The sequence below is a fragment of the Erpetoichthys calabaricus genome, chromosome 5 (genome assembly GCF_900747795.2).
Source record: "Erpetoichthys calabaricus chromosome 5, fErpCal1.3, whole genome shotgun sequence".
In the NCBI taxonomy this organism is placed as follows: Eukaryota; Metazoa; Chordata; class Cladistia; order Polypteriformes; family Polypteridae; genus Erpetoichthys; species Erpetoichthys calabaricus.
In genome coordinates, this window is record NC_041398.2 from 30,710,976 (window position 1) to 30,738,204 (window position 27,229).

Sequence of the window (27,229 nt, forward strand, 5' to 3'; positions counted from 1 at the left end):
GGGCTACTTGCCATGTCTGGGCAGATTTGTTGTATGGTAAGGGAAGAAAAAGAAGACAGAGTTAATGGCAGCGCTCCCTCTCACCTCGGTGGGTTATTACATGCCTTTCCAGAGCCAGTGAGGGAGTCCTCTGACGAACATGCGCGACTAGCAATGAGTGAAGTAATTCATGTAAAATTGAATTAGCAGTGAAAAGTCCGTGTTTCATTTTGTTAAGAAATTTGCAAAACTAGTGACATTTTACTTTCTGTGAAATCCGTGCAACAGAATAAAACACTTTGTGTGCAGAATTCATAGCAAAAAGCAGAGGTGGGATCTGATAGGTATAATAACATCTAGGCCCAAAGCCTTGAGTCTTACCTCAGAAGCTCGCAACTGACAATTCATATAAATGAAAGAACAGAAGTCAAGGGTGGGGATTGTCTCGTTCTTTCAAATAAATTTGGGAGAAATCGCCTGAAAAAGGGAGAAAGGTACCCACCCCTGAGCCATGTTCTGGTACTGGTCACTGGGTGCCAAGATCCTATTTGCAGACTTATCTAACAAGTTGTCTTTGTTTTCGCTGTCCACACTGAAACGCCATGCTGGTGTTTTCCAAACTATCAGACTCTGGAGAGCGTTTTCAAAAGTCTCAGTTTTTTTTTGTGAGTTGAAAATCTTGGTGTAGTTTGGATGAAAGGTGAAAACGAAGACTAACAAAAAAACAGAAGTGATGACATGCTAGCAGTGAGATGATTTCCTAGCTGGTGTAATTAACACTCTGTATACAGATAGAGCTGAGAACGTTCATCTTAACTTACAAGTGGGAAAAAGACCACCACGTACAAAGTGACTTAAAGAAACTGATATTCTCTTATTGAAATTAAGCAAGTCTAACATTAACATTAAACAGTCGAAGATTGACTCTTACAGTAGTCGTCCACCTACACCGAACATAGGCACAGCATAAATGTCTGAGCCGGGGGTACACTGTGCGATTTTGAGCCTGATTTGCAGTCGCCGACTGATTCTCCGAGTCGTCCTGAATTTCAGCTTCATTGGCTTTCGTTTCAAGTCCCGTATAAGGAGGTTGCAATGCCTGATTGCATCTTATGATTGAACTGGAAGAATTTCTGTCCTGTCAGGAATGTGAGTCGACTGTTTCACAAAACGATTTTCTGATGTCGCCATCAGTTTAGGGTCAGTTTGCACAGGAGCTCCATCCAGTAGGTCACTCTTACTCTTGTCAAAATTACACCTCCTTCCATGCAGCCGGGGCTCTTATGGTGGAGGAACTGGAAGGGGCGGAGTTAGGTTCCCATCACTGGGGGAGAGAAGGGGAAGACAGTGTTATCGAGAGTGCCTGCCCCTTCTCGTCCTGGCAGGTTTTTACGTATTTTGACAGAGCCTGTAAGGAGTTCCTCCGATGCGCATGCGTGACAAAATGTTAACTGGGAGAGTCCAAAACAAACACGCACAATGCTACATGACATTGATTACGTATCCCACAGACTGTATTGTTTGTGCCTTCCCACCCACCCGCTTGTCCAGCTATGCATGAGCAACTATGTGACAGTTGTGCAGTAGGAGTAGTCACTTGATTACAATTGGTAAAAAACATTCACTTGCTTCTCAGTATTACCCAAAGCCAGTGATCCTTGAAGGGATGTTAATGCTGCCAGCCTTTAGTTATTTGTCTTTTGCAGGTTCATGCAGCATTCAAACTGCTCAAAATCCAATGAACAAGCATACAGGTTGTGGCAGACGGCTGGGGGTGGCACCCAGCCGGGACACCCAGGAAGACAGGAGGAGGGCTCATGCCCCCTCCAGACCACGAGAGGGCGCCCTGGTTCCTTGAGGGGCCACAGGTGCAGGGCTTAGAAGCCCAACCCTGTAGGGGCCTGTAGTCTCCGCCAGGGGGCGCCCCTATGCCTGAAGGACCCGGAACCCCAACACTTCCACCACACCAGGAAGTGCTGGGGGGAAGAAGATTGGGAGCACCCGGAGGGCTTCCAGGAATACTCCTGGCACTTCCACCACACAGGGGAGTGTCTAGGGAGTGTCGGGGATCACCTGGAGCCCATCTGGGCACTTATAAAAGGGGCCGCCTCCCTGCAAAGGAGGACTGGAGTCGGGTGAGGAGTGGACAAGGTTTGTGTGCAGGAGAGTGGAGGCGGCCTGAAGAGCAGGCAGAGAGACTGAGAGAGGCCTGGACTTTGGGGGAGTTTGGTGCTTGAGGCACTGGGTTGTGCACTTTATTGGACTGTGTTTATGCACAATAAACGTGTGGTGGACTTTAACATGGTGTCCGTCTGTCTGTGTCCGGGCTACTAATCACAAGGTAAGCAACCAAACAAAAACGCCAGGCAAAGCAACACCTCTATGTTCGCAGAGTTGGGATTTGTTTTTCTTCCATAGAGGTAATGGGTCATTGTAAAGAGCAGGATCCAATAAAGTCTGTTGTTTTCGCCCATCCACACTGAAACGCTACACTGATATTTTCAAAACCATCAGTCTCTAGAGAACGTTTTCAAAAGTCTCCATCTTTGTGAACTGTAAATCTTGGTGCAGTGTGGATGAAAGGCGAAAACGAAGACTAATGAGAAACCAAAAATGACGGGGCCACAGTCGTCCTGGGGACTGACAGAGACACCTGGAGGACTGCTTCAAGGAGACCTGCCTGTTGTAAACTTAAATGGCAAATTGGGATTGGATTTCTGCTAGTCATACATTTTCCATTTGAAATACTCACACTCGCACATCCACATGACGTCGTGTACAGATGTCATCGGCAGACTTTACAGTCCTGTCATCCAAACCTCCCTTTTTGAACGACGACTATGTAGACGGAGATGATGCCTAACAAAATCTTTTTTGTTTCAGCACCATTATTTATGGTAGTCTGATCTCTCTGTTTGAGCCCATGAACCTTCCACTCAGCGTCTTCCCCTTCAACACCATCTTACTTCTCTGCTTGGCTGCCACGAGGCCCCACCACAGGTTCTTCCCACATGTGCCGGTGGAACCCATCTCAATAAATGGCACCCCACCGGTGGAACTCATCAAAGTGAGTCAGTTGCAGCTCATTGAATACTTTGCTAGATTTTAATAATCACAATTCTACTGCTCTGATAAATTAGCACTAAAGTTAAGAAAGAATAAGTATAGTATTGTTCAGTTCTGTGCATGACTTTCAGAGTAATGATGTGTTTGGACAATGGCGAGAAGCAACGTACAACTTAGCGATCCATCACCGTTCATTTTATTAAGCATCTTTCACACCACTTGTTGCTGATATTGTGAATGGATTTTTTCACAGCCAGTTACATTTATTTATTTGCCTTTATCCAAAGTGACTTTTAAGATACAATTGAAATGGAGAAACAACTAAAGGACTTCTTACAGTTGTGCAGGAATAGTTGGCATTCGCAGCAGAGCGTCCATTCAAACACTCGGAAAGGAGATTTCAGATCTAGATATAGATGTACATATAAGTGTGTGTGTAGTCTACAATAAAAAGTTAAAGTTGAACTATTCTTAGCTCTCAGATTACACATAAAGGAAAAACTGACTTTATAGGCGGAGTGATGGCTCTGAGGCTAGGGATCTGCACTGGCAATCGGAAGGTTGCCGGTTCGAATCCTGTAAATGCCAATAGGGATTCTACGTTGTTGGGCCCTTAACCTGCAATTGCTGAGCACTCTGAGTAGTGAGAAAAGCGCTATATAAATGCAAAGAATTATTATTAAAGTTGCCAAATCTTACAGAAATATTCATCACAAAGTTGCAATACTGAAGTTGGCCACATTGTAACAAAAGGCACTATTGGGAAGCATTTTACAGAGTTAATGAAATTACAAGTGTAACTATTATAACGTTATTAATAAACTAAATAGTCTGATTTAACAGTGCCTTATAAGAACTGCATGGTCAATTAAAGTTCTTAAAATATATCATCATTACTTTCTGGTTCTTTACTCATTTAACTTTAACAAGGGAATAACTTATTGGTTCTTAGAAAAACATATATACTCAATCTGTAGCAATAGTAGGGAGCAGGTTGAGAAGACTCTGGAGAGGTGGAGATATGCTCTAGAGAGGAGAGGAATGAAGGTCAGTAGGACCACCAAGACAGAATACATGTGTGAATGAGAAGGAGGTCACTGGAATGGTGAGGATGCAGGGAGTAGAGTTGGTGAAGGTGGATGAGTTTAAATACTCGGGATCAACAGTACAGAGTAATGGGGATTGTGGAAGAGAGGTGAAAAAGAGAGTGCAGGCAGGGTGAAATGGGTGGAGAAGAGTGTGAGGAGTGATTTGTGACAGACGGGTATCAGCAAGAGTGAAAGGGAAGGTCTACAGGACGGTAGTGAGACCAGCTATGTTATATGGGTTGGAGACGGTGGCACTGACCAGAAAGCAGGAGACAGAGCTGGAGTTGGCAGAGTTAAAGATGCCAAAATTTGCATTGGGTATGACGAGGATGGACAGAATTAGAAATGAGGACATTAGAGGGTCAGCTCAAGTTGGACGGTTGGGACACAAAGTCAGAGAGGCGAGATTGCGTTGGTTTGGACATGTGCAGAGGAGACATGCTGAGAATATTGGGAGAAGGGTGCTAAGGATAGAGCTGCCAGGTAAGGGGAGAAGAGGAAGGCCTAAGAGAAGGTTTATGGATGTGGTGAGAGAGGACATGCAGGTGATAGGTGTAACAGAGCAAAATGCAGAGGACAGGAAGATATGGAAGAAGATGATCCGCTGTGGCAACACCTAACGGGAGCCGCCGAAAGAAGAAGAAGAACATATATACTCAAACAATTTAATACAAACAAATACAAATGAACAGAACTTACATCACTTCGTTTGATGCGCACTACTTCTAAGGAACTCTCTATTATTAGAAGTGCAAATACTTAAACAGACAGAGGAAACAACCACATTTTCTCTTTCATCCAGCTACCCACAGTACTTTGCTCTGCGGAGGGCAGCATCTAAATCCATTCTCCTGATGACTGAACTTCACCTCTCAGATACAATCAGTTGCATTTCTTTTCTTTTTTTGGAGCACAGGCAGGTCAAGTGACTTGCTCAGGGTCACACAGTGTCAGAAGGTGGGATTTTGAAACCACATCCTTTTGGTTTGAAGTCCAAAGCCTTAACCAGTGCCTGCCTGTGTGAAAAATGAATATTTACAGATCTCTACAGATCTTACAGAGTTTACATTTCCCCAGGATAAGGTTGATGATAATGAGCTGGAATCCAAGTGGCCTTATATCCTGACGTGGGTAAATAAGAAAAATTATTTTCAGAACACCAAGGTGTTCTGAAACAGAGTTAGGATCATAACAAGATAGGGGTGAGAGGCATTCAAAAGATTTCACTTGTCAGACCAGATCTCCTTCACGTACCTGGAAAAGGCCTCACCCCTATTGACTTAACCCAAACTCCACTGGCCTGCTTCAGCTTGGCAGGGCCAAAAGGATTTTAAGTCTCAAAAATTAACTTAAATGTCCCAATATATCAAAATTGTCTCTCCAAGAAAGAAAAAGAGCTTTGGTTGAAGACCACATCTGGGGTACTGTGTGCAGTGCTAGTCACCACAGTACAAAAAAAGACATAGCAGCAGTTGAAGCTGTGCAGAGGAGAGCAACCAAGTGCATCATGGGACTTAAGGACATGTCCTACTGTGACGGACTCAGAGAATTAAACCGGTTTAGTCTCAAGCAGAGGAGACTGCATGGGGACCTATTCCTGGTATTCAGAATCCTCAAAGGCATCAATAAAGTAGATCCAACGGGAGTTCTTTCCTGATGTTATAAGGTAGTGGTGATGGCCAAACATGTCTTCATTCCAGTCATAGCATGATAGAAGAGGCTAGGATGTACACAGTATTTTACATATTGCTAGACAAAAACCTAGCAACTCCAATGACCAATGAGAAAAGAGCACCTACCAATGAAAACATCTGATTACGATCATGTGATTTAAATGGACTGCAGTGGGTTGCCGCCCTGCCCAGGGTTTGTTTCCTGCCTTGCGCCCTGTGTTGGCTGGGATTGGCTCCAGCAGACCCCCGTGACCCTGTAGTTAGGATTTAGCGGGTTGGATAATGAATGGATGGATGGATGGATGGATGGATGGATGGATGGATGGATGGATGATTTAAAAGGCAGGTGTTGTCCATTTGTAAAAAAAAAAAAAAAAACATTGTGTACGTGAAGCTCAGGAAAAATGAAATCTAGAGATTGCTAATTATGGTGGCGCCATCATTTTCTCAATTTGCCAAAAACTTGAAAGATGTGACATACTAGGTTTTTCCATAGTTGATGAGATCGGTGGAAATTAAGGGGAAGAGCATTTTAGGACTGAAGTCAGGAAGATTTGTGGGGATCTGGAACAAACTACTGAGAATACACACAAACTGCACAAAACTCCACCTAAGCAATCATCAAGCCCACATCCCTGGAACTGTGGGATGAGGACACCAACAGCCGCACCACCATGATTATCTAAAACCTGCTAAATTCTATTCCAGCGGTTCTCAAACTGTGGGGCGCACCCTCCTAGGGGGGCGCGAAGTAACAAAAAAGGGGGCGCGAATGTTGCCATATGTGGCGTAATTTCGCTATTCGTAGGGAAATTTTAAACTTGTAGCAGTGTATCGGCAGCAAAAAATATAGGAAAAATTTTATTAGGGTTTCGAAAAAATGTTAGGGGGGCGCGATTAAAACTGTAAACTCGGGTCGCAATCAGTTACTTCAGTATTTCACTACAACTATCTACTTTAAATACCACCCATCCATCCATTATCCAACCTGCTATATCCTAACTACAGTGTCACGGGGGTCTGCTGGAGCCAATCCCAGCCAACACAGGGCGCAAGGCAGGAAACAAACCCTGGGCAGGGCGCCAGCCCACCACAGGGCACACACACACCCACACCAAGCACACACTAGGGACAATTTAGGATCGCCAATGCACCTAACCTGCAGGTCTCTGGACAGTGGGAGGAAAACCACACAGACACGGGGAGAACATGCAAACTCCATGCACGGAGGACCAGGGAAGCAAACCCAGGTCTCCATACTGCGAGGCAGCAGTGCTACCACTGCACCACCGTGCTGCCCCCTTAAATACCAATGAATAATAAAATTTAGTAAAAAGTAGAAGTAAAAAAGTAAAACGTAATAAAAAGTATATAAAAAATTATATTACATTAACTCCTTGTCAATAACAATACTATGAATTACTTTATCCTCTAACTTACATTCTATAAATGTTGCTTTTTTGCATTTCTTTTTGGATCTTGTTCGAGATTTGACATTCTCTTTCTCATTTATTAGACGATTCTCTTTGTTCTTGATTTTTATTACATGCATTTTGTTCATTTTCTTTTTTTTTTTTTTGACGTTCATTATCACCTCTTGCCGATGTTTTTCTATCGTGATCGAAAATTTGACATACTTGAATAGATAATTTGCTTTTCTGCCTTGCCATTATAACCGACTGCGTTGGAGGGTGAGTTAGCGGCACTGAGAGTGTCACGGGGTGGTCTGGAGAAGACGATGTGTGCATTAAACTTTGAGAAAGGTAGTTCAAAGAGAGACCCCTTTCCAGGTAGGTTGGGCGTGCAGTGGGTGTCCAAAAGAAGGGGGTCAATAGAATACAGTACAATACATAGAACAGAATAAATCCTCAATACAGTATAAAAACAAAAATTCTAGAAGTACGGAGTAGAATTTCACATTAGATGATATCACATAGTATGATTTGGATTTGTTTTAAGTCCTGGAGACCTCATTCATTAAGCTGCCTTCCCCATTTTGCCATTCCACATCTGAAATAGCGCTAATCCGATGAAAGAACCCCTCATTCCCACGTCCCCAGTCATTAGGGATGACTTTACCTTAGGCAGGCAATCTACAATTTAAAGAGATTGTTATTTTCTTGTGAATTGTTACATATGCATTATTTTCACTTTTACTTTAAAAACCTTTGTAAAAACAATACTTGTTTCTTTATTTCCTGCCCAGACGTATAATGCTGCTCGTGTTGTGAAGGGTGTTGCGGCTGAACGTACGCTAAGGATATGCCTTTGGATCATTTGCTGTCTTTTTGCTGCTTGCTAGCTGCCTCTTCTGCCTGCCGCGTGTCGTTGTTTTAAGAGCTCGGAGCACATGATGCTTGCCTGCCAAAAGCAATCCAACAACTGCTAGCTTAGAGGACTGTTGACTTGTTTTAAATGATGGCTCACTGCCTGGTCTCGAGTGATGTTGTAAAAGCAATACCTGTCTTTTATTTCTGGCCCCGGGCAGGTTTGAATTCTTTCTTGCAGGACGTATAGCGATGCTCGTGTTCGGTTGGGGTAGCTGCTGTCATGCTGCCCTTCGATCTTTTTAAAGCCTGTACAGCCGCTGTCCTTTTTGCTACGGCCCTGGGACAATCTCTTGGCACCAAGTCTCATGTTTACGGTCCCCTGCGAGACACACCGTGGCAAGTCTCCTTGGTCTCGTGGGTCTTTAAAATGTCTTTCGAGATTATCACGTATCGTACGTAGCCTTGCATTTGCTTTCCATTCAAGGATTTTCTTTTTTATATAGAGAGACAAAAATGCCCAAAAATCGTTCAGATCGGCAGAATGGTGGCTGTAAGGCTAAGGATCTGCACTAGCAATTGGAAGGTTGCCGGTTCAAATCCCGTAAATGCCAAAAAGGACTTTGCTCTGTTGGGACCTTGAGCAAGGCCCTTAACCTGCAAGTTCTCCGTCCTGGGTATGACGTTAATCCAGCCCTGCATGTAGGTCCTCCAACCTGCAGGGAAAAACTTGGGGGTTGGTGGCAGAATTGGCACTCCAGCCACCATAAAAAACCTCCCAGTGTCCCACTCCATCTGAACCAGTGTGGTGCTGAGGTGTCACCCGTTGCAGGGCTGCGCTCGGGTCCTTAATTTGGATCCTGAGTTGGTTTGTCATGTGGTGGGTGCGGCAATGTGCTGTATCAGCAAGTACTCCTAACCTCTGGACTTGTAATATTTCAAAGTGTAATATCTGAGTAATAAAGCAGTTCGGTGTTTTTCCAATCCTACACATGAAACTGTTCATGCTTTTCATGCTATTTACCACAAGAAGTTACAAGCTTGCTCAGTTCAGGTCTTAACTTCAAATTTTAAAAACCCACAAAGTTCAAAACCTGAGAACAAAAAAAAAAAAAAAATGGACAAAATCGTGCCATTGTCATTCTCGCGTTCAGTCCATTACTTAATCGTCAGTTGCTCTGAAGTGTCCATCACACGCTTGCAAGCAAATTTCTGCATTTTTTATCAGAGTTTCTCCAGTCCATATCCAGCCTGAGCCGATTTTTAGTCCGAGCTTTGACTAGTAGGCCAGGGTGGTCTGGTTACCTGTCACTGCACTGCAGAACTTCACTGGCTGATGTGTTGAGACCCCGTCCCCTGCATTCAAGAGCATCTGGCTGTGCCCCATAACTGAGAGCTCAAGATCATGAGTAGCATTATAGCGCCTCTCCTCTGTATTCTGGGGGTCAGGGAAAGGCTTAAGGGACCAGCATCTGAGAAGTGAAGACGGGTAGCTGATATAAAAGAGCTTTTCAGTGCAAATACTCAGTTTTGGTGCCATTTAGAAAGGAATTAAAATACAGTCTGTACATCATATTTAACACTTTTGAGGTTTAATATATTTGTCACACTAGCAGACATTATAATAATGGTTTGGTAATACGATTTATTGGGCATATGAATTACCATTTAGCTGGACTGGCTGGATTTCCCTGCTTGATCCAGGGGTGTCCTCATTTCCCCAGTTTCTCCAAAAGTTGTGTACGCATGGGTCAGAGGTGACGTTGTAATAGACAGCACACATGGGCTGCCGTCCATGCCATAATAAGTTCCAGTTTATTGCCTGATGGGAGACCAGGAGAAGGACAAAGTGGGAAGAATTGAAAGATGTGCCCTGTCAGATACAGTATCTACTTACACAGGTGTCGCTGCTGGGACAGGTTCAGGCGCCCTACCTGGCAGGGCATCCACAATAATGGTAAAATCAGGGGAGTTAAGCTGCCCAGACTCTTTGCTCCCCCGATCCAGTAGATGGCAGCATCCCTGGGTTAGGATTCCCACACGGACACCTACAGGGTGTGTCCCGTGGGGGCCACCAGGGGGAGCTGCTGAGATTAGTAATCCCTACTTTCAGGGACTTACATTTGACCCGGAAATGCTTCCTAGGGACTACGCCGTAACACTGGAAGTGCTCCCGGATCACCTCATCCAGGCCCATTGGAGTCGGGTGTGGAGGATGAACAAAGCTCACCTGGGAGGAGAAAAGAAAAGAAAAGAAAAGAAAAGAAAGAAAGAAAGAAAGAAAGAAAGAAAGAAAGAAAGAAAGAAAGAATTGCATATAATTGCATCTATATATATAAAATCCCTATGTGCGTCCAGGTGTCCGTGTGTGGGTGTCTAATGGTGAAGTGCGCATGCGCGGGGCACGGTGCGACGCGCGATATTACTGTCAGAGAAAGTTTGAGGTGTTTTATGGAAATATAAACCAGTATTACTGCGAGAGGAAATTAAAGGTACACAATACAGTGACACATATTACAGCCACATACCAGCCAGTATTACTGTCAGAGGAGATTAAAGGCATATTACCGACGCGCACGCCTGTATTACCGCCAGAGAAAATTAAAGGTATATTATGGACGTACAAGCCAGCGGACGTACAAGACGGTATCCTTCAATAAGGGCGCGCACAAAAAGGCGAGCCTCAAAAGGGCGACCTCAATTGGGCGCAGCGAATAAAGGCGCACGTAAATAAAGATCTGCACCTTTGTTGCTCTTCACATGTTCCAGAGCCATTTGAACTAAATTATCTACTTTATTCGCCGCGCTCAATTGAGGTCGCCCTTTTGAAGCTCGCCTTTTTGTGCATGCCCTTATTGAATAGAGCCGTACAAGACAGTATTACTGTCACAGAAAATTAAAGACACACAATACACGGCGGCAGCCCACAAAGAACGGTCAGCTCAGCAAGTAAACATTAACAAAAGAAAGGCTGAAAGAAATAAAAATACGACCAACAAAAAGAATGAGTTCAAAGTCACTTTCCATTTAATATAGACTGTTCCTACTAATGTTTATGCACTACTGTTCTAGCGCCCGTTATTGTAACGGGCTAAATGACTAGTTGCATTATAATTATAATAAACCTTGCATTTGCACTTAGGACTTGTGTCTGGGGTGCTGGTCATACCATAAGTATTTGCAGGTTCCACCGTCATATTTTTTTTTTTTATAAGTCTCGATGTTTGTCCAGAGAAGAGACAATATGGTGAAACAAGCTTAGAATTCAATAATCTTTCAAAAAACTCAAAATGTGAACTAAAATTCAAAGTCAAAAAGTCATACTAGAAATTCATTGACCAGAATAACAAGGAAGTACTAAAGTCCACCATCCACCCTCACTCATTGCAGACTAAATTAGATTTGCGATTTAATGTAACTTGCAAATCTTTAGGTTGTGGAAGAGGAACACATTACACATAGGACAGAAGAAGACTAAACAGAGATGATGACCCCACCAGGATGGATACTGTCAGGCCATGTGGAACAGCGGATCCACGGCTTAACAATCAGGAGCCCGTTTTAGATAAATAAATAATGGAATGGTCGACTCGATCTCCGTGGGTGAGTGTGCTCGCACAGCTGCAGGAGGTTGGTGAGGTAGTTGAGGCGAGACTCCCCTGCATGTGAAGGTGTGGCCTGTCTCAATTGCTTCATTGGCTTTCTGTGGTATGCGATTGAAAGACTGTGCCCATGGTGGCATTTAAGGGGAACTCGGCACAGAGAAAGGAAAAGGAAGCTCGATCGGGAGGAAAAAGAAAGAAAGAACAGAGGAGATCGAAGGAAAAGGAAAAGAAAAAAAAAGAAGAGGTTAAAAGCCAGGTGAGAAGGTGGCAGGAGGCGGTGGGAGCTGCTGTGTGTGAGCCTGTGGACAAGAGGGAGAGATAGAAGGCAGGCAGTCGGGTGGAAGTCCGACTGAGTGGTCTGGGACTAGAGAGTGATGCGCGGCTTGGTTGGAGTGACTCACAGCATCAGGCCAGAGAAAGGCTGCGCAGCTGTAAAGGAATTGGATGGCTCAATGAGGTGTCCTGTGGGGGAGCCATGGAATGCAGGGATGCGGGTCTAGCAGAGAGAGTCGGGGGCTGGAGTAGTGCACTGCCGGAGCCACAGAAGGCTGCAGGGGTCCGAGCCCAGAAGCAGACACAGAAGGTGGTCTGAACTGCTGGTTAGCCATCTCCTCAGCTGCAATGGCTTCAGCTGAGGAGACATACATTTTCAAAGCGATGGATGGATTCCTTCCATGTTTTCAACCTTGCGTTTAAAGGATTATTTATTTGTCTTTGATTTTACAGATTATTTATTTATTTATTGAAGATCTGCACTGCACTATTTATTTGGACATGGTGATTTTTGACTGTTTTTAGTAAAAGCACTTTTACGCACCTACCTCTTGCTCTGTGTGAGTGTCCTCAACGGCTGGCTCATATGTTATCGGCAGTAGCGGGTTCAAGAGGCTCCCCGGAAGGACTGGGCAGCACGAGGCCAATCAGGGGCCAAGAAAAATAAAATTAAAGGCTTCACCGATCGGAGATGCTGCTCAAGGAGAAGAGTGTGTGTGTCCAAATGAACAAGGTGACATTAGAGAGCACAAAGGAGTGAGAACATGTGCCTGCATACTAAACCTCTTTGACAGGCAGCTCATATTATTGAAGTGCACGGGCATTCATTTGGGAAATCCATAAATCGACAGGGCATTAAAATGGGGTGTCTCCATGCATACAGTGCGTTAAGGGAAAGGTAATGGCGGGGGTCGGCCACTCAAAGATGCCATCAACAGCTTCACTCCCACCACCACAGCTACAGTGGATGGTCCGGAGCCGTCGTCTGCCATACCAAAAGTCGGAGAAAGTGAGACAGAGCCGAATGTGTGAGACGTACACAACGGCTGGATCTGGGTGAGAGTATCGTGAGGGAAAAGGGATGGCCAGAAAGAGACTGGAGGACAAAGCTGTAGTGTTAGACATCTCTATACCGAATTTTGAGTATTTTGGGGTTTTGATATGCAAGGATTCGAATTCTGACATTTGTTTTAAACTTGGAATTAAGCTTACAATTAAGCTATTTACCTTGGATGCTGTGTGACCACGATTGACATATTGATGCAAGATGTAACTACGTCATCCCTCAGTAGATAAAACAATTTCTTCAAATCCTGTAGTGTTAGTTAGCTTTTACTCAGGTAATCCCAAGTGGTAGGATTGTGATGTTTTGTTTTGACTTCAACTCTCGAGAGACATCTTGTCCTTTTGATTCCTGGCTGTCTGGTTTCATTTGAATCTCACGGATTTGACACTTTGCTTTCCCAAACATGTTCGTGGTTGTGTTTTCTGGTATTTTAGTGCAAACAGAAATCCTCAGCATGCCAGAGTGTCGCCAAAAATACCCCAGCCAGTCTTCATCAACGAGGCTAAGTGAGAATCCATAATGCAGGCGAATGTCAAAGACTTCCAAGAGCAGCTTCAGGCTTTTGGTCACATTATCCATCGTACCTTTCAATGATAACACACCAATTCCAAGGTGCTTTGCTTATATGTCACAATTTTCTAATCCTGGGTACAAACTGCCCAATTGACTTTATCAACGACATGGACTTATAGTCCAAAACGTTAACCACAAAAAAAGAGAGTCAAAGCTAGAAATTCTACCAAAGCCAAAATAAGTTCATAACATGCACTCAAGTCAAAAAATCAGAAACAATCTTCAAATGCAAAATGCATTTCTATCTATCTATCTATCTATCTATCTATCTATCTATCTATCTATCTATCTATCTATCTATCTATCTATCTATCTATCTATCTATCTATCTATCTATCTATCTATCATATAGTGCCTTTCACTATCTATCAATCGATCTATTATATAGTGTCCTTCCTATTTATCTATCTATCTATCATTATATACTGCCTTTCACTATCTATCTATCTATCATTATATAGTGCCTTTCACTATCTATCATTATATAGTGCCTTTCACTATCTATTATATAGTGTCCTTCCTATCTATCTATCTATCTATCTATTATATAGTGTCCTTTCTATTTGTCTATCTATCTATTATATAGTGCCTTTCACTATCTATCTATCATTATATAGTGCCTTTCACTATCTATTATATAGTGTCCTTCCTATTTGTCTATCTATTATATACTGCCTTTCACTATCTATCTATCTATCTATCTATCATTATATAGTGCCTTTCACTATCTATCTATCTATCATTATATAGTGCCTTTCACTATCTATCTATACAGTGTCCTTCCTATCTATCTATTATATAGTGTCCTTTCTATTTGTCTATCTATCTATTATATAGTGCCTTTCACTATCTATCTATCTATTATATAGTGCCTTTCACTATCTATCTATCATTATATAGTGCCTTTCACTATCTATTATATAGTGTCCTTCCTATCTATCTATCTCTCTATCCAATAGTGCCTTACAAATATAAAAAAACAAGATAATACAAAAGGCTGGGTCAGTCTTTGGAGTCTTGCTGGAAGCAATGGAGGAACTGGTAGATCAGACAGTCACAAGGAAGCTACTGGCTGTCTTGGACAATGAGCTTCTCTCTCCCCTGGATGAGGTTTCGGCTAAACAGACTGAGATAAGTGCGATGCTCCAAGAAGCACATTGTAAGGTCATTTCTACCCTTGGCCACTAGGCTCTATAATCAGTCACTCCTTGGCTGAGGTGGTCTTGTGCCCTGTGTGCTGAATTAAATTGAGCTGGTCTGGCACACATCTTAACAGACAATGATGCTATGTGCCAGAGATTGTGCCAATGACTGACATTCTTTCTGTGATACTGTAACTAATAAGCATGTGCAGGTTTAATCACTTTACAGTTAGTAAATACTGTATCTACCTATTATTGATCTTCTTATTGATAATTCATATTATATGTGTATTTGTACTTTGTTATCTATCTATTTGTCCATCCATCCATCCTATAGCGCCTTACAGATCTATCTTTAATATTGTGCCTTTTCTATCTCTCTAACATATAGTGCCTTGCAGTTCTATAATCTATCTGTCATTGGCATGTGTGCAGAGTACAATGAAATCCGTACTTGCATGTTTAACCAGCATGCAACACATTGCCATTCTCCTTCGTCATTGTAAATGTCATCGTATCAAATGTAAAACACTAATCAGCTTACCTGATGTTCAGTGATGCTCCCAGTTCATGAAGCCCAGGTGGAAAAATCCCTGAACAAAAACTCATTCTAATGATGAAAGGGATTCTGAAGTGATGACAATGAAATCACAAACCTGGGGACACATCACATCACATCACCTTAGGCATTTCCACAGGCCTACCCTTTCTTAATAACACTCAGTGACATCAGACGGCTATAATGGAGGCTCACAGGGTTCTAAGGGCAGCATTGTCACGTGTACCGAGTATCTAATTCAAGTAAAGTACCTGAGTTATGCTGACCCTGCTGCATCGTAGGCTCTTTAGTTACAGCATATCGGGCTCCTATTGAGTTGAACATTACCTTACACAGATAGGCATCTCCCAGAGAATTAAGTGATAATACTGAAACAAGCCTACCTCTCCATGCTTAATTAAAGACTTCACAGGTATATAGAATATGTCTTCATTTTGAGTACAATAATGCTTAATTAAGTACAGCCATTATTATTAAATTAATTGCTCTATGCTAGATAACCTGACAGTCTATAAAATCAATGCTGTAGACTACCATACCCCAAAAACACATCACCTGACAGTCTATAAAATCAATGCTGTAGACTACCATACCCCAAAAACACATCACCTGACAGTCTATAAAATCAATGCTGTAGACTACCATACCCCAAAAACACATCAGTTTGCAGCTCTTACTGCTGTCTGAGATTGTCTCTCACGCCATCACATCTAAGGTGGCATTTCAGTACAACCTCTGCGGACCTTTACAGTGTCTATGAAAAATGTTCACCCCATTGGAAGTTTTCACTCCGATGCCAAACCAGACTTCCTCTCCTCTTCTCTCGCTCTTGCAGTTTCCTTATTTAAATTCCTCCGTGGTATTGCCTGACTAGTGATGGGTGCTCTGCGAATGATTAATTGTTTTTGAATCACTCTTTTCAGTGAGTCACAGAAATCGATTCGCAAGCACGAATGAACTGCCACAGCGGCGCTCAACAGGAGTGCTGTCGCCCATCGGTGATGTCGTCAGTGTCTTTCATTTCGCAGGTCGATGTTTCAAGCCCTGCCTGTCTGATTTGCGACTCTGGTTCAATTCATTTATGATTCTTACAATGGTTCAAACTCAATAAATACCAACAAACAAGAACTCTGTCACTGTTGATTCTCTCATTCATCAACACATTTATATTCCAAATTATTGTACTTTAGTGGAATTCTTTTACCTAGAATATAGTAACATCATTTTAAACTCATACATGAACATCCCTATGTACATTGAACAAATTAGTCAAACAAGCCTTATAAAATATTACTCTAAGTTCTAAAAAGGACTTGCTTTTAACTTTACTTTAGTGCCTGTGTTTTATTTATAAGTTCAACCTGAATCATTACTCCAGATCAAGTGTCATGATTTGCATTCTCTTTCTTCTTGAACTGAATCATTACCTACAAATGCAATCACATTATTCCCATTTCTTTTATTTTGGAACTGAATCATTACCCTAGAATGACGATTCACATTCATTTCCTTCTTGAACCGAGTCATTACCCACAAATGTAGGTACACGATTCTCACTCATTTGATTTGGGAACTGAATAATTACCTTAGAATGTTTTGCACAATTCTCATTAATTTGATTCTCAATCTGAATCATTACCTGAGAATAAGCTACACAATTCTCCTTCACATGAATCGGGAGCTAAATCATTACCCTAGAACAAGTCACGTGATTCTCATTCATTCAATTCTCGATATGAATCATTACCTGAGAATAAGCTGCACGATTCTCATTCATTTGATTTTCGAACCCAGGCATTATCCGAAAATGAACTTTTCATGTGCTTCTTGAACCGAATCATTAGCCACAAATGCAGTGTCACAAGTCTCAATCCTTTTATTCTGGAACTGAATAATTACCCTAAAATGCATTGCATAATTCTAACTAATTTGATTCTCAGTTTGAATGATTAAGTGAGAATAACCTGCACGTTTCCCAATCCGAATCATTACCCGAAAACGAGTCACATGCATGATTCTCAGTCATTTGATTCTCAATCTGAATCATTACCTGAAAATAAGCTGCACAATTCTCCTTCACTTGAGTCGGGAGTTAAATCATTACCCTAGAACAAGTCACATGATTCTCATTCATTCGATTCTCGATATGAATTATTACCTGAAAATAAGCTACACAATTCTCCTTCACTTGAGTCGGGAGCTAAATCATTACCCTAGAACAAGTCACATGATTCTCATTCATTTGATTCTCGATATGAATCATTACCTGAAAATAAGCTACACAATTCTCCTTCACTTGAGTCGGGAGCTAAATCATTACACCCTAGAACAAGTCACATGATTCTCATTCATTTGATTCTCGATATGAATCATTACCTGAAAATGAGCTGCATAATTCTAATTTATTTGGTTCTGGAGTCGAATCATTCCCTGAAAACAAGTTGCACGATTCTCATTCATTTGCTTCTTGAACTGAATCATTACTCACACATGCAGTCACACGATTCCCATTCCTTTTATTCTGGAACTGACAAATTACCATACAATGGATTGCATGGTTCTCAGTAATTTGATTCTCAATCTTAATCATTTCCTGAGAATAACCATACAAATTCTCATTATTTGATTCTGGAACTAAATCATTACCCGAAAACAAGACATTCAATTATTGTTTGTTTGCTTCTTGAACTGAATCATTATCACAAGCACAGTCACGTGATTCTAGTTCAATTGATTCAGGAACTAAATCATTCCCAGAGAATGAGCTGCACAATTCTCTTTTATTTGATTTGAGAACTGAATCATTACCCTAGAATGAGTTGTGCAATTCTTGTTCATTTGCTTCTTGAACTCAGTCATTATCCTCAAATACAGTTGCACAATTCTCGTTCATTTGATTCAGGAACTGACTCATTACCCACAAATGCAGTCATATGATTCTCATTCCTTTTATTCTGGAACTGAATCATTACCCAAGAGTGCATCTCATGATTCTCAATAATTTTATGCTCAATCTGAAACATTACCTGAGAAAAAGCTGCACTATTCTTGTTCATTTGAATCTGGAACCAAATTATTACCCAGAAATGTGTTGCGTGATTCTCGATCATTTGCTTTTTGAACTAACTCAAATGCTATCATACGATTCTGATTCCTTTAATTCTGGAACAAAATCATTTCCCTAGATTGAGTCGCACAATGCTCATTAATTTTATTCTTAATCTGAATCATTACCCGAGAATGAGCTGCAGGACTGTTGTTCATTTGATTCTAGAACGGAATCATTATCCAGAAATGAGTCTCATAATTCTCATTCTTTTGCTTCTTGAACTAAATCATTACCCATTAAAACAGTCGCATGATTCTTGATCATTTGATTTGGGAACTGAATCTTTACCCTGGAAGGAGTCTCATGATTCTCATTCACCTGATTCTCGATCTGAATCATTACCTGAGAATGAGTCACGCAATTCTTATTTGCTTGATTCTCAATCTGAATCATTACCCACATCTATGATTCTCAAACTCATTGTCTCTTTTGACTTAAGCATTTTCTCTATGTTGTCATGCTTCATGCTGTCAAGGAGGATAATATTATACAATATGGATTATCAGCATGGTTAATATATGTTATATTTATAACAATATACATTTTATTTGATTATATATTTAAGATTTATTAAAGGGGGTTAGAAACACTACCATTAGTTCCAGATCTTATTGATGATTCAGATGAGTCCAATGAAGCCACTTAAACGGTAAGCTCAACCAGTAAAGTAAATCTAAACACCCCTAACTCTGCCTGACCCCTGAAATGAACCTTCTGTAAGACAGTGGAAAGACTTTCCATTGTTTGCCAGTATGGTGGTATCAGTCCCACCTTATCTGTCTCTGTTCAAATGCTGCTGGCTTCTTCACTTGGTTGTGAAGTAAGAAACATAAATTATAGTCCTCAAATGCTTGGAACTCACCTTGTACAGTACACACCATTCATTTTTTTGCTATCTACAAAATTCCTTTACTTACGCACATATTAGGTTGACCAGTGACTGGATTTAATCTTTAGCTGGAATGAATGATGGTGCAGATCACCAGCACATCCCCGATTTGTCCGTGTAACTCTGCTATCAGTGTCATCATGTCTTTGATCATGCTTGCTTTGGTAAAGTGCTTACTGTGTAAAGTCTATCCACACATTTTCTCAAAAAGTAAAACCAGAGATTGAAAAGACACTTGTCCATCTTAAAAACATTGGGTGTGGGACACGAATGAGGATTAGACCCCAGTCCATCGGAGGTTCACTGAGACACATTGGCTTGTTAAAGGTACTACACTGACCAGCTCCAATGTTCAAACCACTGACAGGTGAAGTGAATAACATCGATCATCTCGTTACAATGGCACCTGTCAAGGGGTGGGATATATTAGGCAAAAGTGAACAGTCACTTCTTGAAGGCGAAGTGTTGGAAGTAGGAAAAATGGGCAAGCATAAGGATCTGAGCAACTTTCTCAGCAGCCATGTTGTGATGGCTACACGACTGGGTCAGAGCATCTCCATAACAGCAGGTCTTGTGGGGTGCTTATGGTATGAAGGGGTTACTGCCTGCCAAAAGTGGTCCAGAGAAGGACAACTGATGGATCAGTGAGAGGTTCATGTGTCCCCAAACTTTACTGATACAAGTGAGGAACAAAGACCAGTTTACCTTTTCCAATCTCACAGAAGAGCTAATGTAGCACAAAATGCTGGCCATGAAATAAAGACGTCAGAAACAACAGACTGCACAGCCGCAGAACCGTCAGAGTGCCCATGCTGATCACTGTCCACCACCGAAAGCACCTGGAACATGTATGTCAGAATTGGAAGAAAGTGGCCTGGTCTGACGCATCACATTTTCTTTTAGAACACATGGATGGGTGTGTTTGTGTGTGCATCGTTTACTTGGAGAAAAGATGGCAGCAGGACGTGCAATGGAAAGAAGGTAAGTGGCAGAGACAGTGTGATGATCTGGGTAAAGATCTTTGCAGACAATGTACACCCCTTTATGGCAACTGTATTCTCTGATGGCAGTGGCCTCTTTCAGCACCCTGCCACACTACCAAAAATGTTCAGAAATGATTTCAGGAACATGACAAAAAGTTCAAGGTGTTGATTTGGCCCCCAAAATCCCCAGATCTCAATTTGATCAAGTATCGGTGGGATTTCCTGGAAAAACAAGTTTGATCCATGGAGGCCCCCATCTGGCAGCTTACCAGAATCAAAGGATCTGCTGATCATGCCACAAGGCACCTTCAAAGGTCTTGTGGGGTCCATTCCTGTTAGTGACGGCATGAGGAGGACCTCCACAATATTAGGAAGGTGGATTCAGTGTTGCGGCTGATCGGTTTGTTGGATGCCCACAGTGCATTCTCTATCACTGACCCCACCCTTCTCTCCCTGCTTTTGTTTCTTGACAGCTATGCCAGGTCATTCCCCTTGGAGTAAGCCAAGTGTTTGCCTGTGACAGTCTTCTATCCAGCTTCATCATCATGCTTGCCATTACTCTCTTCTCTCCACTGGTTTGCCTCCATGCCCTTCTGGGCTCCATAACAGGCATGAATGCAGGTAAGGAAGTACAACTTGAAGAGTTAGTAAGGTCTGCTTCATGTTGAATTCACAAGAACAAAAGAAACCAGTGGGACAGAAGGTCACACTTTAGTCAGTCCTGCCAAGCCTATAAAAAGAGAACGAAAGACATATGGGAGTTAAAGACTCCATATGAAAGAGATTTGATCCGACCTCAAGTCCACTTTATTTCAATAAAGACTCAGGGCAGCAATCAAAATTGGAAAACTGCAGCAGCAAAGCAAATGCTGAAAGGGAGACAAGTCCACATTCATTGTCATGTATGCAGGGTGCAGTGAAGTTCTTTCTGGCAGGTCAAGTAAAAAACAAAATGGCTGCCCTGGGGCTGCAGGAGTCACAGTCACCTTGTAAACTAACTGAATTCTTTCTCCTCGGGTCTCTCGCTAGATGTTCCTCATCACAGTCCCTACTCTGGCTTGACAGGTTTTAACGGTGCCCTGAGCTCCATTACCATTGTGGAAAGCTTTGACACAAATTGGAGGACGCATCTGTTTTCAGTAGCCAGTGGTAAGATGGTAATTCATTTGACTGCTCTATCAGTTTTCATTGCAGACTTAGGACATTATGCAGGACGCACAAAGTGTAGAACATAGCAAATACTATTAGAGTTCATGTACTGTACGTCTACATGGGGTTTGTGTGAGAGAAGAAAACAAGCCTTAAAATAAAGAAGGCAACTCAGATTGGCAACATTAAGACAAAATAGGGCGTCCCAGTATATTGGAAACGTTAATTGGGTTTATGTCAGAATGAGCTTCCTGTCTTAATTCGGGTGGGATTGGCTTGAATTTTTTATTACTACGTGTCTGGTCATCCTCACTTCACTTGAAGAAGCAGAACCTCCTGACTGGCTCACTCACTTAGGCAAACAGGCAGCGTAGTGTACTGCTTAAGGTTATGGAGGCTATGGGTTCAAATCCCTCTACTGGTAGTATGAGACCACCAGCAAGTCATTTCACCTGCCTGTGCTCCAATTGGTGGAAAGAAAAATGTAACCAATTGCATCTCTTAAAATGTTTTAAGTCGCCTTGGATAAAGGTGTTAAATTACTGGGTGACCCCGAGTGAAGCTCCATGAGATGAAACATGACGGCAACTGGACAACGCTGGGTTGGTTCCTGCATTTCTGAAAGCAGAAGGTCAGCATCTCAGGTTCAGGTCAGGTTGGGGAGCATGCACTGGTACGGCACGTTGCTGCACTCACCACACGATGAAACAGCTCAGGATCTTGGTTAGCAAACCCCCAGGCAGACACGCGGTCCAGTCCCATCCCTCTATCTGCCGCTGCCAGGTGTTACGTGGGCTTCCTCTTGGCCTGGTCCAGCCACTCGGGTCCTCAACAATGAGGATCCTGTGAGCCAGATTACATTCAGGGAATTGCACCACATGGCCGTAGTGCCATAACTGACACTCCCTCACAATGCAGATAATGTGCCTCATTCAGGACTCCATGAGCAACACAAAGTCAAACCAGCGGTACCCAAGGATCCTCTGAAGAGACACAGTACTGAAGGAGTCCAGTCTCCATCTCAGGTCACTGGATAACGTCCATGTCTCACAACCATATAGCAAGACAGGAAGCACCAGGACTCTAAAGACTTGGACCTTCATCCTTTTGAATAGATATCAGGAGCACCACACACCCTTTTCCAGCGACCTCATGACCCCTTCCTGCTCTTCCAGTCGGTCTACTGACTTCATAGGAAGAGTCACCAGAGACATGAATGGCACTGCCGAGGAAAATAAAGCTCTCGACATTTCAGTGACCTTTAAAGTTGGAATTAGCAAATGACTAAAAGCGCGGCTACACTCGGATCCCAATGTGGTTCATGGTGTGGTGGGTGCGGCAACCAGCGTATGCTCTCATCCTAAAAGGATAACTAATAATAATGTAATATAGTAATAATAAATAGGCTCTGTGTTATAAATAATAGTAACAATCTCTCTATTATATATGAAAAATCCTGCAACAAAACAAGACTTGATTATTTTCAAGTCCCGCCTTCCTCTCAACCATATTCAACCACGCACACGGTAATCTCACCTCTCATTCGTGTGAATGCTTTTGTCAGACACAGTTCCTGCTCTCTCAGCTCTTATAAATTTTAATGTTTTCCACACAATTAAAGAAGAAGTATTATGTCCAAATCTTATTGAAGAATTTCATCACAAAGGGTTATCAACAGAAAAGATGAGTACACGGGCAATCCTAGCACCGAGAAATGAGGAAGTCTAATGAATTAACTCCAAAAACGTCGATCGGTTACACAGCAAAATGGTTAAATGCGTATCAATAGACTATGCTGAAACAGTTGGTGGTGATGGTGCGGATGATGAAAACAACAACTTACAATATCCCAAAGAATATCTACAATCGTTAATACCGTCCAGTCTTCCTCTGCATTAATTACTGTAGAAAGAAGGATATATCCAAGAAAGGTAATGTAGTACGTCTTCTGTGGATAACATTACAAAGAGATCTTGATATGCCATTTGTATTAACATGTTTACAGTTTCCCGTTAGAATGGTTATACTGTACGTTGCATTGTCACGATGAAAGTCCAAACACAGAATCAAAATTCCAGGCAATATTGACGAAAATTTAATTGAAAAAAAATTTTTTACTCAGTGTAAGTTTAAAAAATATTTGCATGTTAATTTCAAAGCCAAACAGAACGAAATCATATTACGCAATGAATAACTCTAATGTAACATGAAACATAATTTACTTTAAAATTATTACATTTTACTATTTTTTACTATAGTTAATTACTCTGTGTAATGTAAAGCAATTAGGATTATTATGCATATGTAACAATTCCCATGAAAATAAAAATCTGTTTAATTTGTACATCCGCATCTCCATACGCGAGCGGCAGAACCACAAAAAGGCTAGCGCGTAGCGCAGGCCCAGGGGTTGGCGAGAAAGGGGGCAAAGTCTCCTGGTAATAATAATAATAATAATAATAATAATAATAGGCTCAGTTTTATAGATTTAATATGACTCAAATCTATGATGTGGTGGTTTAGTCATAATAATTGATTATCGAAATACTTAACCACTTTTTGTCAGGGCTTTATAGTTTCTTACTGCAGTCTCTGAGAACATAAGAATAATTAAACTTGATCATCGTGATAGGAGGAATAACATTCAGGGTCGGTTTTAGTGTTTTCTACTCCATTCTGCGATGCTTTTCTGAACAGTATTAATGGATTAGCCGTGGCCGGCTCTGCACTTTGCTCCGATGTTCCTCTACTGCAGGCAAAGTTCTCCTCCAAGAATCCTTGAAAACTTGGTTTCTGACAAAGAAGGTTGTACTGCTGTGGAGCCACTTTTGGAATGTTAATGTTTTGGATAAAACAGCAAAAGAAATAAAAAAAATATAAGGTTGAGCACAGATCTAGAATGATATCATCCAAAATCCAAATCCAAATCATATTATGTGATATCTTCTACTGTTAAATTCTGGTCTGTAATTTTTATTTTTATACTGTATTGAGGATTTGTTCAGTTCTGTGTATTGTGTTGTATTGTGTTGTATTGACCCCCTTCTTTTTGACACCCACTGCACACCCAACATACCTGGGAAGGGGTTTCACTTTTAACTGCCTATCCCAAGGTTTCTTCCATTTTTTCCCTACAATGTTTGTTTTTGGGTGTTTTTCCTTGTCTTCTTAGAGAGTCAAAGCTGGGGGGCTGTCAAGAGGCAGGGCCTGTTAAAGCCCGTTGCGGCACTTCTTGTGTGATTTTGGGCTATACAAAAATAAATTGTATTGTATTGTAATGTATATTTTTGACTTGTATTAATGAGTTTTTACAAAAGTTCTGAAACAATTCTGGACAGATCCTTACAAAGAGAATTTGATTTTTCTTTGTTTTTCCAATTTGAGATCATGTAGACCATATTGCTTTACCCCCAAATTACAGACGGTTGAGCAGAGTCAGTCTTCAGTCCAATAATGCGGCGATTTTTATAGCACTTTGGATTCCATCTGGTGTTACCTCAGACACTGCTGTAACAACGTTATTAGTAACTTTCAATACAAAGCTATTTGAAAGACACAAACCACGTTGGACAAAAATGTCTCTAAGTGACATTCCCAGAACGTGTGCCTTAGAGATGTGGGTGCTTGATGGTATCACTCACGGCATGTTTCATTGTAAACAGCTTCAGACAAGATTTGAATAATGAACAAATTTTAGTCGAATGATGGAGCATTTGCTGCATATTGAACTATACCATGTTTGAACAGTTTAAATTACTCTTCTCTGCAGATTATTATATTTTACACACAATCTTTTCTCTTTATTTTAAATGACTGCTACCTAAGGTTTGTCCTGTGTTGTCATTACAATAATTATTGTTAATAATGTCACACACGTGCACCTTGGGGACAGCTTAAAAGCTCTAACGGTGGTGATTCCTGGCCTATCCACAAGGTGGTGCTGTTTGCTAATGCCTCTTCTCTTCATCCCACTACAGACTGGATGATTGACAGCCCAACCACCTTTGATGTGAGCCTGTAAGCTTGTCTCAAAGGCACATATATAACAATAATAATAATAATTAACAACAATAAAACCTTGTGTGGATAAGGTTGCGTGAAACAGCCGGTGTTATGTTTGGTGGGACTGAATAGTTTATGCTGGTCATACAAGTTATAGATAGATAGATAGATAGATAGATAGATAGATAGATAGATAGATAGATAGATAGATAGATACTTTATTAATCCCAATGGGAAATTCACATTTTCCAGCAGCAGCATACTGATACAATAAATAATATTAAATTAAAGAATGATAATAATGCAGGTGAAAAAAAAGACAATAACTTTGTATAATGTTAACGTTTACCCCCCCGGGTGGAATTGAAGAGTCGCATAGTTTGGGGGAGGAACGATCTCCTCAGTCTGTCTGTGGAGCAGGACAGTGACAGCAGTCTGTCGCTGAAGCTGCTCTTCTGTCTGGAGATGATACTGTTTAGTGGATGCAGTGGATTCTCCATAATTGATAGGAGCCTGCTGAACGCCCTTTGCTCTGCCACAGATGTTAAACTGTCCAGCTCCATGCCAACAATAGAGCCTGCCTTCCTCACCAGTTTGTCCAGGCGTGAGGCGTCTTTCCTCTTAATGCTGCCTCCCCAGCACACCACCGCGTAGAAGAAGGCACTCATAAACGCAACAAACTGCAGAAAATATTTTCTTAAGGACGCTAACACTGCAGACAGCACATGCAGATACGCCCACAAGCATCAAGAAATGACACAACACACCACATCACATCAGACATCGAGAACTGACACTATAACACAAACAGGCCACCACAGTGCTTACAAACGTCACACATAAACTAGAGTGTGACAGAGCTATAGTGGCAGACAAAACTATCCACCATAATGGACCACACATAATGCTGGTACACAAACAAAACAAAGCAAGAGATAGTACTGGTGTTGCAGTGCCAAACATGCACACACAACTTACAAAACACACAAAAAGACAAAACACAGAGGTGACAGAAGAAATACGCGGCTTGTGGGGAATGGGCAGGACAAGGCAATCATTGTGCTCATTGCTGTGTCCAGCATTGGTGTCATCCCACATACATTACACCAAAGCCACAGACATCACATAAACACCAATCCACATACAAAAAAAACACAGAAAGCTGCCATTTTAAAGACACGCCATATCGTGAGGAAACACAACTCCCTAAAATATATATACGAGGTGAGACACAAAAATAACCGGATCAAGAGCAAGCCATTGTATGGACAGTTGTGTCGAAACTTGAAAAGACCGTGTGTGTGTATGTGTGTGTGTGTGTGTGTGTGTTGATGGAGAAGCATCTGTGCAATGGCTAAGCAGTTCCAGTCTTAAAGGAGAGACGGAGACCTTGATCATTGTGGCTCAGGGCCAGGCATTCAACACCAGGTGCCATCAGAGAAACAGCCAGTAGACAGTAAATGTAGATTATGCAACTAGACATGCATAAGAACACCAAAGTCCTGTAGTGGCAGACTCCACAACACTCAGCCTCATCTGAGTACACATAAAGTGGCCAGCTGTGCTCACTGGGCTACGTGCGACAACTGGGGGGTTCAAGTGGTAAATTACTATGAACACAAGCCTGCGTTGTTAATGTCAACGATACCATCACCATATGGAACACCCCAATAATTACCGACAGAACCATGTTAGCTAATCGTCCGGACATCGTGCTGCATGTTAAAAAAGAATGTGCCTGTTGATCAATACAACTGTTCTCGATGATTTGAGCGTCACGTTAAAATAGACTGAAAAGCTCAATGA

General features: G+C 41.8%; 1 protein-coding gene across 1 annotated transcript in view; it reads left to right on the forward strand.

Annotated features, from left to right (window-relative positions):
• The window catches only part of LOC114652466 (urea transporter 2-like), a 51,011-nt gene extending 25,569 nt beyond the window's left edge, over positions 1–25,442 (forward strand). The window contains exons 4-8 of the mRNA XM_051928518.1: positions 2,863–2,998; positions 12,627–12,707; positions 20,746–20,890; positions 21,287–21,421; positions 25,399–25,442. Of these exons, the coding sequence (XP_051784478.1) occupies positions 2,863–2,998; positions 12,627–12,707; positions 20,746–20,890; positions 21,287–21,421; positions 25,399–25,442 (541 nt within the window). The remainder of the gene's footprint in view (positions 1–2,862; positions 2,999–12,626; positions 12,708–20,745; positions 20,891–21,286; positions 21,422–25,398) is intronic.
• Positions 25,443–27,229: the final 1,787 nt, after the last annotated feature.